Below are 15000 nucleotides of genomic sequence, written 5' to 3'. Positions count from 1 at the left end.
GAAGTCACGGACTCGGTGTACGGCGGCAGCGAAGGGTAAAAAGGCACGAGAAAATACGCGTTTTGTATTTACCTTTTTGTTCATGTGTAAGGATGCTGTAGATAGCGAGCTGTGTATGAGGAACGTGGACAAGGAAGGGATAGGAAGGCGAAGACTGCCGAAGAGGACGGAAGGAATGACTTGACAAGATAACGTTATAGGTGGTTAGCAAGCTAGCTACATTAATAAACGATATTTAAAACGCGCCATCTGCTTAATTATCGGAAATATTTCTCAAGGGACATTTTCATGTAATTCGCTAGCTACAAGTGCATTGCAGAGAAATACCATAGCTACCAACAAAACAAAAAATGGTAGCACGCTGGCTAGCCGGCTAGTTGCAAGTTTTAAAAGCTGGCGCTAGTTAACTGCTCATTTTTCAGTAAAATAAAAATCTTGCACGTACATTCTGAGCATTATAAAACGCGTTATGATTAATATGTATGCATGTTGCAACAATTCACCCTGCATCGTTCAAGCAACATACTTCTGAATCTGGAGGCCCGGAATGGAGCCGGGGAACTTGCGTGAAAGTCCCGCCGGGTCCGGGGACTCGGAACCCGGCGAGTGGCGGGAGGAGACGCCCGGTGGAGAGGCGGAGGAGAGGGACGGGAAGGATCGCGGAGGGGACCGGGGAAGCGCCGACACGATTGAGAATACGGACGGAGAAAGTGCGGAAAATGGGAGCATGGACAGCGTGAAGAAGGAGGATGACAGAGAAGACAGTAAATATGAAGAAGAATTAGACCCAAGGATTCAGGTGGGGAAAACGGCTAGCTAACTAACCTCACTAAGGCTAGCATTTATTATATTAATTTAGCTATCTAGATACCATGGTTTTGAATGCAAATCGCTTGCAGTAAGATCTTCTGTCATTAAAGGCATACTCGGGGTTGTTAACTGTTAAATTATTAAACGTGTTTTCGTATGCTAGCTAACTCGGTGGCCCTTTAAATCGCTTTGGCGCGGCCGTGGACAGGCAACCTCGGTAGTTATCTATTTGGCAATTATCTTTCAATCGATTGGATTTACGAAGTACTGGCCTAATTGGGTTTATTTCACGCCCCATGTTGCTCTGTTTGTAGTGTACCTGTGTAGATTACGTTAGCCACACGAACTCGATTAATTACCAATTAGCTACCCCGCAAAATTTTACTTTCAAATCCTGTAGGTTTGCCGCCGTTGAGACGCTGTGGGTAGCACACTTAGCAAAGTAGCAATGACCAATTCTCTTGTTTTAAAAAGTGCTCTTGCTTATGTCCATTTATTGCATACTTTAACCCATAACAATTACCTATACCTACCTAAATACATTATCATAGAAAGGCGCGTTGTACTAAGCTGTGAGAGATGAATTTTAACCTAGCAGTTTTTCCAATCATACAAGTCATGATGTTTCAGTATTTAAAGGAATTTTTTATTGATTAAATTCCCTGATGTTTAGAGAGAAGACGCTCTCAATGTAACGCTGTTTTCTTCCAGGAGGAGCTGGAGCACCTGAATCAGGCGAGCGAGGAGATCAACACGCTGGAGCTACAGCTGGATGTACGTTCCCCGTATTTCCTCAGATAATGGGCTCTATCTGTGATCACGGTGACACCTGGTTTTCTGTAATGGAGGGGGTTATCACTGTTTACCTTTTTGAAAGGTGTTTTCCGTGTCGTAGTCTAGTAGCTGATGCTTATTTTAACTCGTGCCCAAGTCACAGTACAGGGCATACTATATCCGTGTGGTGAGATTCTTTCGATATTTTTTGTCCTTATGTGTCCAGACCGGCAGGGGAGACTGGGCTGGTGTGTACACCTGATTCTGTTGTGATCATTTTTCCTTTACTTAGTCAGTACGGTTATTTAATTAGTGGGGTACAGCAGACAGGCACATTGGTCTCAGTACACCGCAACAAAATGTTTGAGTTAAGGGCACCTGCTGCTCAACTGTGATGCGTTATTATAAATGCATTTTCAAAAAATGTGAATCAGACAGGTTTGGTATGGGTAAGAAATTAAGAGTGTTAGAGCAAAAAAAAAACATATCCGTGGGAGGATTAAACATTATTGGTGGTTGACGTAAGCTCACAGTAAAGGGTTTTAACATCCATGAAAGGCCTTGAATAAATGCAGTCTGTTATTATTCATCACTGTAGCAGCCAGGCCTCCAGGACCGGAGTGTGATGTAGAGTTCTGTTTAAATGATGGGGAATACTGACGCTTTGCAGTGTGTCCTGACTGAGCCTCTCTCACCCTTAGGAAGCACGATCCAGCTACAGGAGGATCCTGACGGACTCAGCCCGCAAGCTCAACGCACAGGGGTCCCAGCTGGGGACATGCATCGAGAAGGCCAGGCCTTACTACGAGGCCCGCAGGCTGGCCAAAGAGGTGTGTGTGCGTGTGTCTGTGTGTGTGTGTGTGTGTGTGTGTGTGTGTGTGTGTCTGCTGGCTTACAAAGGTGTGGATGTCACATCCTGTTTGTGTATGCCTGTGTGTAGACATGGCTTATTATTCCTGTGTGTGCGTTCGTGTCAGTATGTGTAGACTTAGCGTGCTGTGTGTGCAATTGTGTAGACGTGGTGTCCTGTGGTCATGTGTGTTTGGTGATTATCTAATTGGGTGAACATGGCTTACTGTGTGTGTGCAAGCATTTGTGTGTGTGTGTTTGTGTGCGCGTGTACGTGCATGTGCACACACATCCATCCGAGTGTTCGTCCAAGGGCGGTCGTTCCTTGAAAGTCGTCTGTCGGCTGCTGTTCTCCCGCCTCGCTTGTCAGTCTTTCTAATGAGCTTCCTACGGTGTTCCGAGCGGTACACAGGAGGGCACAGAAGGCTGGGGTGGAGCACAGTAATGAGCTGTCTGATTAGAATGAGGAGGAGAGACATTTAAAATGTGGCTATATGCGTGCGCGTGTTTGTGTGTGTGTGTGCGCGCGCGTGTGTGTGTGTGTGTGTGTGTCTCTCTCTCTACTGGAGCCCACCTGTGGCCCTTCAGTGCTTCATGTGCAGCCCATCCATTATGATTTGGGTTGGCATGATGATTAAATATGTTACATGTAAATTGACATAGACAAACTTGGCAGGCAGTGTTCAGCTTATCCCTGTCATCTCACCAAAAGCATAAAACCAGCAGAACGGGGGGGCACCCCATGGCACCCCATGGCACCCCATCACCCTCCCCTGAGTGTATGCCCCCCCATCACCCTCCCCTGAGTGTATGTGAAAGATAAAACACATTTCACATGCAAATGAGTTATTGGGTAGATATGAAAACATCAGACAGTTTTCAATGTAATGTAGCGGGTGTTTAAAGGATAAGCATTTTCCTGTGGTCATTTAATGTTGGTGCCAGTAAATTCCAAGGTCAGTTTAGCCATCCCGCTGCGAGCGTGTGTCTGTGTGTGCGTATACACACATGTATAATATATAAAGTAAAAAATAAAATATGCCTCTGACATTGCGCCCAGCACGCTGAGTGTGGAGTGGGATAGTCCTACCTTGACTCAGCCCACCTGGTGTGCAGGACTGTCCCCCTTGTGGGTCCTGGCCTATCCTCACGTCACGCCACATTAGCCCGCCGGCAGGATCGGGCTCCTTGCGGGACCTCCCAGCCCCCAGGGGGAGCCCAAACTCAGGGAGAGTGAAAGGGCTTGTGTCTTAATGGCTTTCAGAGTGGCCAAGCCAGAATAACACCGCCAACAGCTCCTGACCACAGGGACCCGGGGGCTGCCTTTTCAGGAAATCTGTTGTGGAGTAATGGATTGAGAGCTCAGGGTAGCAGCTGAGTGAGTGAGTGCAGTGGGGTGGAACCGGAGGACGGACAGGGTAAATACCTGTAAACACACACCTGGGCTGAATTCCGGTGGAAGTCTGCTCAGCGTCCTGCCGAATTAGATGTCAGAATTGTTGGGTGCGCTGACTCAAAAACGGCGAGGTTGGGAACCTTCTGGATTATTGTTTGGTTGGATAAATGTGTCTGCTGAAACGGTTCCTGCTGTATGCTTGTTTGCTAGAGTGCTGTAGCAGTGCTAGCAATGTGGTGTAGTGATAAAGTGCAGGGCATGCAACCGGAAGGTTGCTCGTTCAATTCCCTGCTGTACCTTTGGGCAAGGTGCTTAACCCACAGTTGCCTCGGCTGGTATCCAGCTGTATAAATGGATGAAATTGGAACCTGCTGTACATACGTTGCTCTGGATGAGAGCATCTGCTAAATGGCAATAATCTAATGCTGTTTTTGACACTGTGTTGCTGGATCTTTTGTACTTAATGGTCTTGTTTTTCTTGCTCCGCTGATGTGCGTTTAATGCATTTATACCATGAAGGGCTTGTAAATAACTGTAGATTACATTACATTATTGGCTCTAATGCAGAGTGACTTACAAAGGTTACAGTTTTTTTTACGTTACACATTTATACAGTTGAATATTTAGTGAGGAAATTGTGGGTTAAGTACCTTTCCCAAGGGTACTACAACAGTCCCCCATCGGTGAATCGAACTGGCAACCTTTCGGTTACGAGTTCTGCTCCTTGCCAATATGCTACATTGCTGCCACACTATAACATATGCTAAGATAAAAGCGTATGTCAAAAATAAAAATACTCTGCTGTTGCCAAAAAATCCGGAATAATGCGCAGTCTGCCCTTTGCACCAGTATGGTGAAGGCGCAAGGTGAACCTAGACAGATGTTCTCTCTCTTTGTTTTCCTCTTTGCCTCCCCCCATGAGGATGACGATGCAGGGAATTAATATTCAGCCGGCGGTGTCGGGTTACCGCGACGCGTTTGATCCAAGGAGAGCGCCGTGAGGCTGGAGCCCTCCAGCAGGCCTGCTTCAGCGCTCCGGCACGAGCTGGCGTCCATCTTGTCTTGGCTGCCTTCAGATGGGTGTGGCGGTACCGCTGGAGCCACCCGGCTAATGTTTCATCAGACAGCTTGTCATTAAACAGTATATTAAAGAAAACCATAGATGTGTGAACAAATTGGGTATTGTAGTGGATCACCTTTCCATGCGATTCTTGCATTACAATTGACATTTATCTTCCTCAATGAACAAACCTTTTCAAGTGCTCCACTTACAGGACAGTGACATGCCTTTCTTTTTATCCAAACTACAAAGATATTCACTCATCAGTTTTGACTCAGACTCATTAATAATTCACATTAATCTTTCTTTATGTAGTAGTTTAGCAAACTGGCAATTGTTTTGACAAGCTGGAAATCTAAAATTCCTACACTTTCTCTACTTAACCAACTTCCAAAAGCACTTGACAATTAATTCATCAGCGCACATTGGTATGGTAGCATTAGCAACATCATATATTATTAGCTGAAAGAGACTAGCTACTTAGCTGGCCAACAAGATAGCATTATAGCTAAAGCTGATAAGCTCAACAACCAGTGTGTGCTACTGCGACTAGGTAGTTAGTTCGCTAGTAGCGGTTGGCTGTATTGCTCTTCAGTGCATTGTGATTGGTTGTTCTCATTTGCAGTGAATTGTGGTTGGCTGTGTTGCTCTTCCGGGCGCTGTGAATGGTTGTCCTCGTTCGCACTGAACCGTGATTGGCTGTACTGCTCCTCAGTGCGTTGTGATTGGCTGTCCTCCCCGCAGGCGCAGCAGGAGACGCAGAAGGCCGCCCTCAGGTACGAGAGGGCCGTTTCCATGCACACAGCCGCCAGGGAGATGGTGTATGTGGCAGAGCAGGGACTGATGGCGGACAAGAACACGCTGGACCCCACCTGGCAGGAGATGCTGAATCACGCCACCTCCAAGGTATGAGCGAGCGACCGGGGGAGGGGGGAGGGGGTGGGGGGTGCGGGCAGGACCGGTGTTTCAGCCTCGCCTTATAGTCATGGTGTAAATCCATTCAGACGGTTTAAGGCTGGGCTACATCAAGGCAACTATTGCTACCCCAGGGCCTTAACCCACAACTGCCTGAGTAAATATCCAGCTGTATAAAGTGGTAACATGTAAAACTGTAACCTGTGTAAGGCGCTCTGGATAAGAGCATCTGCTTAATGACAGTGATGTAGTGTAGTGTAATGTAATGCGATGGGGTACTTGGCAGTGAGCGGGAGATGATGGGTCCTGTCTTTCTGTGATTCAGTATGGACAGTCCTGAACACTCTGGCTGAAGGATGCTGGAAGGAGACATATGGAGCACTAATTATGTGTTTACCAGGGATGATGGTACCATTCAAAACAAACACCACAGCACTGTAGCTAAGTGTTAGCATCACAAAGTCCTTTGTTTAACTTTGTGGAGGAAAAAGATGAAAATGTGAATAGATTATAAGGAAGAGGTGTTGGTGGACTTGATTGAGTAGAAGTAAATTACCCAAGGGCAAATCTAATGAAACCCCGAGCCGTGCTGCAGAGAAACGGAGAGCCTGCTCATGGAGAGGGAATAAGCGGTGCTGCCGTACTTTCCTCAGGATCAATATCAAGAGAACATCAAAATATTGTTGATAAAAAATTTTGGTTGGCCTCTTGTTACTGCTGACTTGCAGACCTGCTTGGTGTTGCCGGCTATGTGCCTTGAATATCCAACCAAAGAAAGGGTCGTAGCTCGGAGGGAGGGCTGAGCTCTCGGCGACGGTCCCGGGTTCGAGCCCCTGTTTTTGGTTTTCCGGGTGTGGCCAGGTGAACGAGGCGGAGGAGGAGCGTCTCCGCAGTGAGAGGGAGCACCAGCGGGTGACGCAGCAGTGCCAGGAGGCGGAGGCCCGGGTCCAAAACCTGCAGAAGGAGCTCAAGCGGGTCATCATCAAGTCCAAGCCCTACTTCGAGCTCAAGGCCCAGTTCAACCACATCCTGGAGGTGCGTGCACCCCCGAGGATCACAACACATTGAATATTTTATCTCTTCCAAGTGGAATTTATTGTTATTAATGCTACATTATTTTGGGGCTGCTGTGTGCCATTACTGTCTATTGTGTTGTCAAAGCTGTGCCTGTGACAGATGTTGTACCCTTGAGACAGGCACTTAACCGAATTTTCACTAAAGGAGTTCATATTCTTTTAAGACGTAAAAAAAATAAGCCTGTGTGACCTGAGTAAGTTGCTCTCAGCATTTGCAGAGAAATGGGAACAATTAATTATGATTATGACATTGTTTTTTGAGCTTTGGGACAAGTGCTTTAAGGGTAGGGCCTTTAGCCTAGCCATGTTTAGCGTGTTTTTGTGTGTTATACAGATGTCAGTGTAGTGATCCTTCCTGGGTTTGTGTGTTTTTGCAGGAGCACAAGTCTAAAGTGGTGCAGCTGGAGGAGCGTGTGTCTAAGGTGAAGACTCGCTACTCAGTCGCCCTGCGCAACCTGGAGCAAATCAGCGAGCAGATCCACGCCCAGAGGGGGCGGAACGTGGCAGCGAGGGGGCCACCCAGAGCTTTCGGTGGGCGGAGTTCCCCTGTGGGGGCAGAGTCAGACTCTGGGGTGGGGGTGGAGGGGGGGGCTTGTGGGGGAGCAGGGCAGAAGGAGAGGGAGTGGGTGGACGGGGCGAACACCAGGCAGTGGGTGGAGAGACACAGACAGGCAGGCTGGGGGGAGAGGGAGAGGGCGGAGCCAGAGACGGGGTCAGACTCCATGTCGGTGCTGAGCCTGAAGACCATCGCGTCCGACCTGGAGAAGTGCGACTCGGTCGAGCACCTGGGGGATCTGAGCGACGCGGTCAGTCTGTCAGGAGAGGAGAGCGAGAGGGGGGGAGGGGGGAGCATGGCGAATGGGGTCAGGGAGCAGAGCGGCACAAGCGCGGGGGAGAGGAAGCAGAGCTTCCAGAAGCAGCACCACAGGAGCGTCAGCTTGTGAGGGCTGGGGAGAGGAGAGAGTGAAACTGACGCGGAGTCTGAGGACGAGAGAAACACTAACACAGCTGTGCGAGAGACAGAGACACCACAGAGAGGCACTGACATCCAGACTGATACTACATCACGGTCCCACTTCACAGAGAAACAATGAGGCGGGATACACCATGTGTACACTACGTGTTACCAAGGAAACAACAGGGTGACTTATACATGTGATGGGGGATTCTGGGAAGTGTATTTTTCTTCCTATTGATCTGACACTGCACTGCAAAGAGAGTGAGGAGGAGAGGATTTAACAATGCACAAGGAGCAAGGTGGAGGCCAGTATAGCGCAATAACAGAGTTTAGGATATGTAGATGCATGCAACATGCTAAAAGTAGCATCCCCACCTCTCACTGCATCCTGAATGTGGTACTTACATGAAGACACTGCCCCAATGAGAAATGATCAAATTATTATGCATATATATATATATATATATATATATATAGACAGACAGACTCTTAAAGATTACTCTTTAAGGGTGAAATTATTTTGGTTTGCTTTTGGTACCTTCACAAGTCAAATGTAGCATAAACATACCCGATGGCTAGACACAAGTGTGACGCGAAAAAATTTCCTCGAGACTTGACGGTACATTCTCATTGGTAAGGTCTACCGTGCTGCAATAAGCTGGAAGTAATTACTTTTAAATGAGTTCTGCAACCTGCCGCTAACACATCTGCCAGCGTTGATGTGAAGCCTTGGCTGTATTTAAAAAAAAAAAAAAACACTTCGCAGCGATGGTAACACAAACCGGCCAATAAGGTGGTGAAGGGTGAATTTAATCAGCGTCAGTCAAATAGATTTGCACACTGTCAGCATGGACAGGATTCAAATGTTAGCCATCTTACAATTTTTCAATTTTTAATTGTAGATCTGCAACTGATGTTTTTGGGGGGTTTTTTAGCTCATTTCCTTCTACTTCAGGCAAAAATGCACATGCTTGTGTGAGGGAATGTGTTATAAGAATTTGAAAGGAACAGTGCATATTTAGATCTCACACTTTGGCCAACAATGGACATTTAGTAACTTTTGCTTGACCTTTGGGTCTTTCCCCTTCTAGTCGGACACATGCTCCTCTGTATTCACAAGCCCCTCTTGTTGCTTCCTTTGTCTTTACATAATTTGTGCTACATCATGACACGCCCCTTTTATTGGCACACCCTTCAGTTCAGACACACCCCTTTTTCAGTCACACCCCCCTGGTGTGAACTGGCCATTTTGCCCCTCATTTATTGAGAAGCACAGAAATAGAAGTAATTGAGAGGTAGTTATAGATTGAGCTTGTGTTAACCAAATTTCTGGAAAAATTTGTACATTTTTTGTAAGTGCCTTGAGTTTGGAAAAAAAGGAAAAGACTATATAGCGTGATAAATTGGTGTGAAAAATTTTACCTGATAAATAATTTATTGTACAAGTGCTTTGATCCTGGCAACACAGCTTTCAACTTTAATGTTAAATTAAATTTGGTGGAAATTTCCCTGCAAATATTATTTCTGGGGGAAATCTCCCTGTCATGGTATAGATTTGTTTTCTCATATCAGTTTTGAAAACCTTGCTTGCCGACACAGTGCGTTGCATTTTTAATCATGCCCTCGCTGACTAAAACAGAGGTGTGACTACCTATTTGTAACAGCAAAGGTCTGACACTTGCTGCAGAAGGTCTTGGTGTATGTGTGTGTGTGTGTGTGTGTGTGTGTGTGTGTGTGTGTGTGTGTGTGTGTGTGTGTGTGTGTTTGGGATTAAAAGGTGGCTTCTTGAGTTCTTGAGTCAACACAAAAGAAAAACTCACTGACGCATAACGATCTGTCCTTGCACATCAGCACCCTTTCCCTCTGTTACGAATTTAAGCCAACTCCGGGTTTCAAGGGCACCTCAGAGTTTTTCCTCAGAAAAAGAAGTAATTTGTTCTGCTCCAAGACCAAGTCAATAAACGGTAGATGATCTCACCCAGGAAAAAAGAGTTTGGTACATGTCGGAAAACTTATTTCAGATACTTGTTGATGATACTTGGCTCTTAACAACCAGGGCTATATTTTCCAGAGAACAATGGCCGAAACAAAAGGGTGTGAGTGAAGGAGCATATGAATATTAATGATTTTGGTCAGATGGATATGCTGGAGAAGAGGACTGTACTGCCCAGAAGCAGGTCCCGGCTGGAGCACAGGCAGTCTGAGATGGAGACAGGGAGCTTGTACATAATTTTTAATGTTATTTTGAAGATGAAACTTGTGCAATTTATTTGAACATGTTATTGAATGCCTTCTGTTTAAACTGGAACTCATACTGGACAACATGCATGCCGTGGTTTCCTGCCTTCTGGTTCACCTGTCCCATCCCCCCCTTTCCCTCGCTCTTTCTTTCCTGCCTGCGTTGTCAGAGTGGACGGGATTCTCCCTAGTTGTAGGCGTATTTATCTGTGAGCGGGAAGTTTCAAAAATGTGGAAGTCAAAGGGAACTTCAGATTTTCAGTTGAAGGGGGTTAGAAGGAGAGGGGATACCTGCTAATATCTGGCAACATTTCCCTCTCTCCTCCCTCCTGCATTTTTTTCACCTTTCATTCTTTTTCTTTAGCCCTGCCCCTGACCCCTTGGCAGCATCCCCTCCATCTCACAGTGGTTGCATTATGATTCACTGTCTCGCTCCCCACTCCCCTCAGGTAGGGCTGATCTCTGGTCAGTTTCCAGGAAGCAGTCAGATCAGAGGCTTGTTCTGTCACTTACACTCTACTGATCAGAGATCGGGGGAGAAGGGGCCGAGGGAGGAGTGCAACTTGTTCCTTTGTTTCCCGCTTCTCCCCAGTCTGTTAATATGAAGTCTGGTGGATGTCGAGTTTGTGTGTAATAATACTGATCATATGACTGATAACATTATTAATGATGTAAATGGTAATTTATGCAATATCTTAGGCATTTAACTCTAATAAAACTTTTATTTAAGACATTTTCCTGGAGTTTAGCTGTTTCTCCTTTTGCATTTTATTTAGTCTCTGATCAGCTTCCTGTTCCCTGCCAGTGGTGGTGGAAGATGGAAACCCTTATCCTGCAGACAGTTTTATCTGAGCTCTTGCATTCAGTGGTCAGGCCCTTCTGTGGGATCTTCTCTTGGTTTACAGATGATAATTTCATACCCCATGTAGAGAGAGCAGGTGTTTGACACAGCGTGTGCTATATGGTACCACTGGTACCTTCTGGGTGAAAGGAGATTTTTTTTTTCTTCTGTAACACTTTTTAGTTTGCAGATACTTTTACTTCAAAGACAAAAAAAAGGTAGTCTACTGCTTTTAAACACCAGTCATTCCAGTGGGGAGGGAAACCACAGTGAGACTCATATTTAATGAACATGTCCCCTGTCACTGGGCCTGTGTAGTATTCTATAGTCATTTTGCCTCTTCACCATCAATCCTGTGTTCAGCTGGTACAGAATTCAGGACTAGGTATGTTGCCCACAATAGCAAGAAACTGACAATCTTGAATTGTCTGTGCTGTTCTCAAATGTATGTGTGAAAAAAAATACTGAATAATTAATCATTCAAGCTCTGGCTCTGCATGTCACCTTAAAACCACTCAGAGCTTCATATCAAATTATATTTAGCTGAAAAGCCTCGGCAGATACCTTCTATGTCATGGACAGAGTTGTGAGGCTTGCGTTTTTCCGCCGAAGAAATGATTACACACACACATCCAGGATTAGCGGTTGATGCAGGGCAGCTAAACTAACATCTTGGCAAAGACGATCCCTGGGGATGAAGACGATGAATTTATGCAAATCGATGGTATTTTTAGGGGGAAGCTTATGAGTGGTGTGTGGGCTTTACCTTTCTCTCACGAACTTGAGTTCCCAACCTCTTGTTCTTGAGAACCAAGGACATATGGAAGTAGGCCAAGTTTTACCGAAAACGAACATTTTCAAAGTCATTTCCAACGTGGGGTGAGGAGGGGGGAGGCAATAGTGACTTGGAAACAAGAGAGCTATGACAATAAAAGGCAGAAACACATTTAAAAAGTGTAAGAAGGACACAAGCTTCTTTTCACAGAAGCACAGTCTAAGGAGAGTGGATGGTATAGACAGGAACAGACAAAAAGCTGGAAGAATTACACAGGCGTTGAGGGTTAAAGAGAGAAGGAGAAAAGGAAAGATTATCCTCTGTCTCTGAGCTTCAATTATTCAGCAGCGATATAAATATAGGGAGAAATGCACTTAGGATCGGTCACGGTTGAAAGGGGGGGGTGTTGGGTGCGGAAGAGAGGGATGAGAAAAGGGAAAAAGGAAGGGAAGAAAGTGATAAGTGATTGTGAAGGAGGATGAAAGATGACAGGAAAAGGGTAGGAGGTGTGGATTGGGGTCTTGATCGAGGGTCGTGGTGAGGAAAAATCATGATCGAACATCATTTTCAAAAACGGGCAAAGCAAGAGAGAAAGGGAGTGGGCTATGAGATGGTGCTCCATAAAGTGTTTAATAGAAGTGTGGAGAGAAGGAGAGAAAGACAGAGAGTGAGAGATTTGACTTTCAGCCATCCTTTACTGAACACACACAAAACAAATTACATGGTACAGTGTCCCTCCATTTTCCATTGTGCTTTTCCATGACTGGAAAAAAAAGGCATTCAGATGTATCTAATGGTGAGCTACTTACAGTACATCCTTTGTGCCTGGGAAGAAAAGAAGAGAAAACAGCAGGGAAGTAGAGAGAGGGGAAAACAAAGAGGTGTGAGACAGGGGGGAAAGAAAATACTTCAAACTTCACTCAGCCTGACAGCAGCACAAAGCTCTTGATATTCTTCACGCAGACCAGCGCCAGCTGTTTCCAAACATGTCCAGGTTTTTCAGTGCTGGAAATGACTTTTTCCAGCCTTTAATGCTGTTTCAAAGAAATTTATCACCAGCTTTACATCCTAAACCAGACATTTTATTTTCTAAGGTCGTATCTGCTGAACTTTACTCAGGAGGAATAATGAGCTGCACTTTAATTTGACCAGAGTTTCTGTTGTACTTTATGCTGAAGATAAAAATTTGTACTTGAAAATATGAAACCATTAAAAAAGCCATTAAAAAGACTGTAGGCTGAAATGTAAAAAAAAAAAAAAAACACACACTTACCTGTAACATATGCTTAAAAATTGGGCTCAGCCTCTCAATTTAATTCACTTTGCTGTAACAACATTATAAACATATATTTGTGTTTCCAAAGCATGCATGTAGCAAAAGAAAAAAAAATGCAATTAGCACATTAACACAATAAAAACCCTAGCTGGAATAATTTATAATGGGAAGGCAGAATAGTAAAAAAAATAAGCTTATCTATGTGTATTTGTCTGCCTCTCTGAAAGCATTTAGCTAGTAGATTGTGAGCAGTGAGTGTTTGACTGAAGGAACAGCTTTCACACTGCTGCCAAAATGGGGAGACCTAAAAACCAGTCAGTAATTGGAGGCCTGCTGCTCTTCTGTGTGCTGATTTTCAAGCTGCACTAAGCTTTTGACCATAATGCTGGGCAGGGTTAGAAGAGCAACATGATACAGCTGACCGGCCATTCCCACTGCGGACCTGACAGCTCAGTCTTTGATGAGCAAACTCTGATTCATCATGCTGCAGATACAGTACCTTTAGGTTACCGGGCATTGGCGCTGGTCTGGAAAAAAAAAACGATTTTAACCCAGCTGACTGCAATTATGTGTGGCAAATTATCAAAGTAGTTTTACATCTATGATTAAAGTGCTACATAGTAACATTGCAATTAATTTTTTTACTGTTACATTTTTACAAATGCATTGTCACACCCTTTGCAGACAAGGGGCAATGTAGCATAGTGGTAAGAAGCAGGGCTCATAACCGAAAAGTTGCTTGTTTAATTACCCGCTGGGGCACCACTGCTGTACCCTTGGGCAAGGTACTTTTGCCTCAGTAAATATCCAGCTGTATAAATAGATAAGCTTGTAAAAAAATGTAACTGATCTAAGTCATTCTGCATAAGAGCATCTGTTAAATGTCTGTAATGTAATGTAATGTAATTCAACAGAGCACTTATCCCAGAGATTGCTAAAAAGCAGAAAACTCATATCTTCTAATCATATATTTCATCCTAACATTTTCCCATTCGAAATGTGTGTGCATGCATGTACAGTATAGCTTAAGTGAAATACCACATATATACTTTCTCTATTCTTACAGTTTCTTTCCTTGTTCCTTTTCATTTTTTTACTTATTTATACAGTCACCGCTATCTTTTTCCCTCAAGACGACAATCATGACAGAAAGGTCGGTCTTAGCACAGCAATAGTGCTAAAGAGCAATAGCACTAAAGAGTTCACCAATCCCCCATGCAGGATCAGCGTGGAGTAATGAGACCTATTTTCGGCCTGTGTTCAGCATATAAATTTTAAATATTACAACGTGTATTCATATTTTATAGCTACATCCCACTTTTAACATCTAATATGATCATGATGAATTTATCAGAATCCTATTTTTGCTCAGTTTTTGAAAGTGATACAGGAGGGGGTTCCTTGATTGGTCGGATGTCGTTATCATTCAGCTGAGCAGAAAGGGGAGGTTCCCTCGGCCGTGTTTATGCAGGAAACGCGCAGGCATGATCCGCCCGCGGCCAATGAGCGCTGTGATGTGCGCCGCTATGCCGGTCTGTTTACACGGTGTGTACCGTAGAGGCGAGACGAGAAGAGTTAACGTGACGTCTGGCGCCGTGACGTGGGGAGTGAGTGAGGGACAGCGCCGGAGAGCGGAAAGGAGGAAGAGAAGGAGGGCGGTGGATCCATCTCTCGCGTCGTCCGTTCACACTGTGTGCGTGTGTGTGTGTGTTTTTTTCCCCCAAATCGAAATTTCCACCTGACAAAATGAGGCTACACCGCACTATTTAATTTACAGAACAGGCTCATTCGACCGTCCTGTTATTATATATTAGTATCGAATTATATTTTAGTATCGCTGGTTTCACACAAGCACGCTTTTGCTAGAGACAAAACGACGTTTTGCTGTTTATTATTCGACGAGCCGTGTCGGATGGAAATATGGCATTCTGAACGGGCTTGTATTTGTAAGTATGATGTAGTACAAACGGTCACGTCCTCTCATCCGTAGCAAGTAATTCAGTGAAGTTGAGGCAAACCTGAACTCGGTGGT

At 45.0% G+C, this 15000-nt stretch overlaps 2 protein-coding genes across 4 annotated transcripts in view; both read left to right on the top strand.

Moving 5' to 3' along the window:
* The first annotated feature begins 12 nt into the window (after window positions 1-12).
* Window positions 13-9593, top strand: sh3bp5lb (SH3-binding domain protein 5-like, b). The gene is made up of 6 exons (XM_036516366.1): window positions 13-799; window positions 1522-1584; window positions 2286-2414; window positions 5634-5795; window positions 6666-6839; window positions 7258-9593. Exons 1-6 carry the CDS (start codon window positions 548-550, stop codon window positions 7822-7824), a joined length of 1347 nt encoding a protein of 448 aa, XP_036372259.1. The 5' UTR covers window positions 13-547; the 3' UTR covers window positions 7825-9593.
* A 5199-nt stretch (window positions 9594-14792) lies between these two features.
* gabbr1b (gamma-aminobutyric acid (GABA) B receptor, 1b) overlaps window positions 14793-15000 on the top strand; it is a 64443-nt gene continuing 64235 nt past the window's right edge. For all 3 annotated transcript variants that reach the window (XM_036515626.1, XM_036515627.1, XM_036515625.1), the window contains exon 1: window positions 14793-14914. The gene's annotated coding sequence lies outside the window, so the exon portion shown is untranslated. The remainder of the gene's footprint in view (window positions 14915-15000) is intronic.

This window comes from Megalops cyprinoides, chromosome 21 (genome assembly GCF_013368585.1).
Source record: "Megalops cyprinoides isolate fMegCyp1 chromosome 21, fMegCyp1.pri, whole genome shotgun sequence".
NCBI classification, from domain to species: domain Eukaryota; kingdom Metazoa; phylum Chordata; class Actinopteri; order Elopiformes; family Megalopidae; genus Megalops; species Megalops cyprinoides.
Note: the sequence above shows the minus strand (reverse complement) of the source record. Positions and strands in the feature narration are given on the sequence as shown.

Bases quoted from the DNA above. Each gene is read 5' to 3' on its own strand.
- sh3bp5lb (XM_036516366.1), top strand. From the start codon at position 548: ATGGAGCCGGGGAACTTGCGTGAAAGTCCCGCCGGGTCCGGGGACTCG. The intron at 5,796-6,665 runs GTATGAGCGAGC...GGGTGTGGCCAG, and splicing joins TGAATCACGCCACCTCCAAG to GTGAACGAGGCGGAGGAGGA. The intron at 6,840-7,257 runs GTGCGTGCACCC...GTGTTTTTGCAG, and splicing joins AGTTCAACCACATCCTGGAG to GAGCACAAGTCTAAAGTGGT.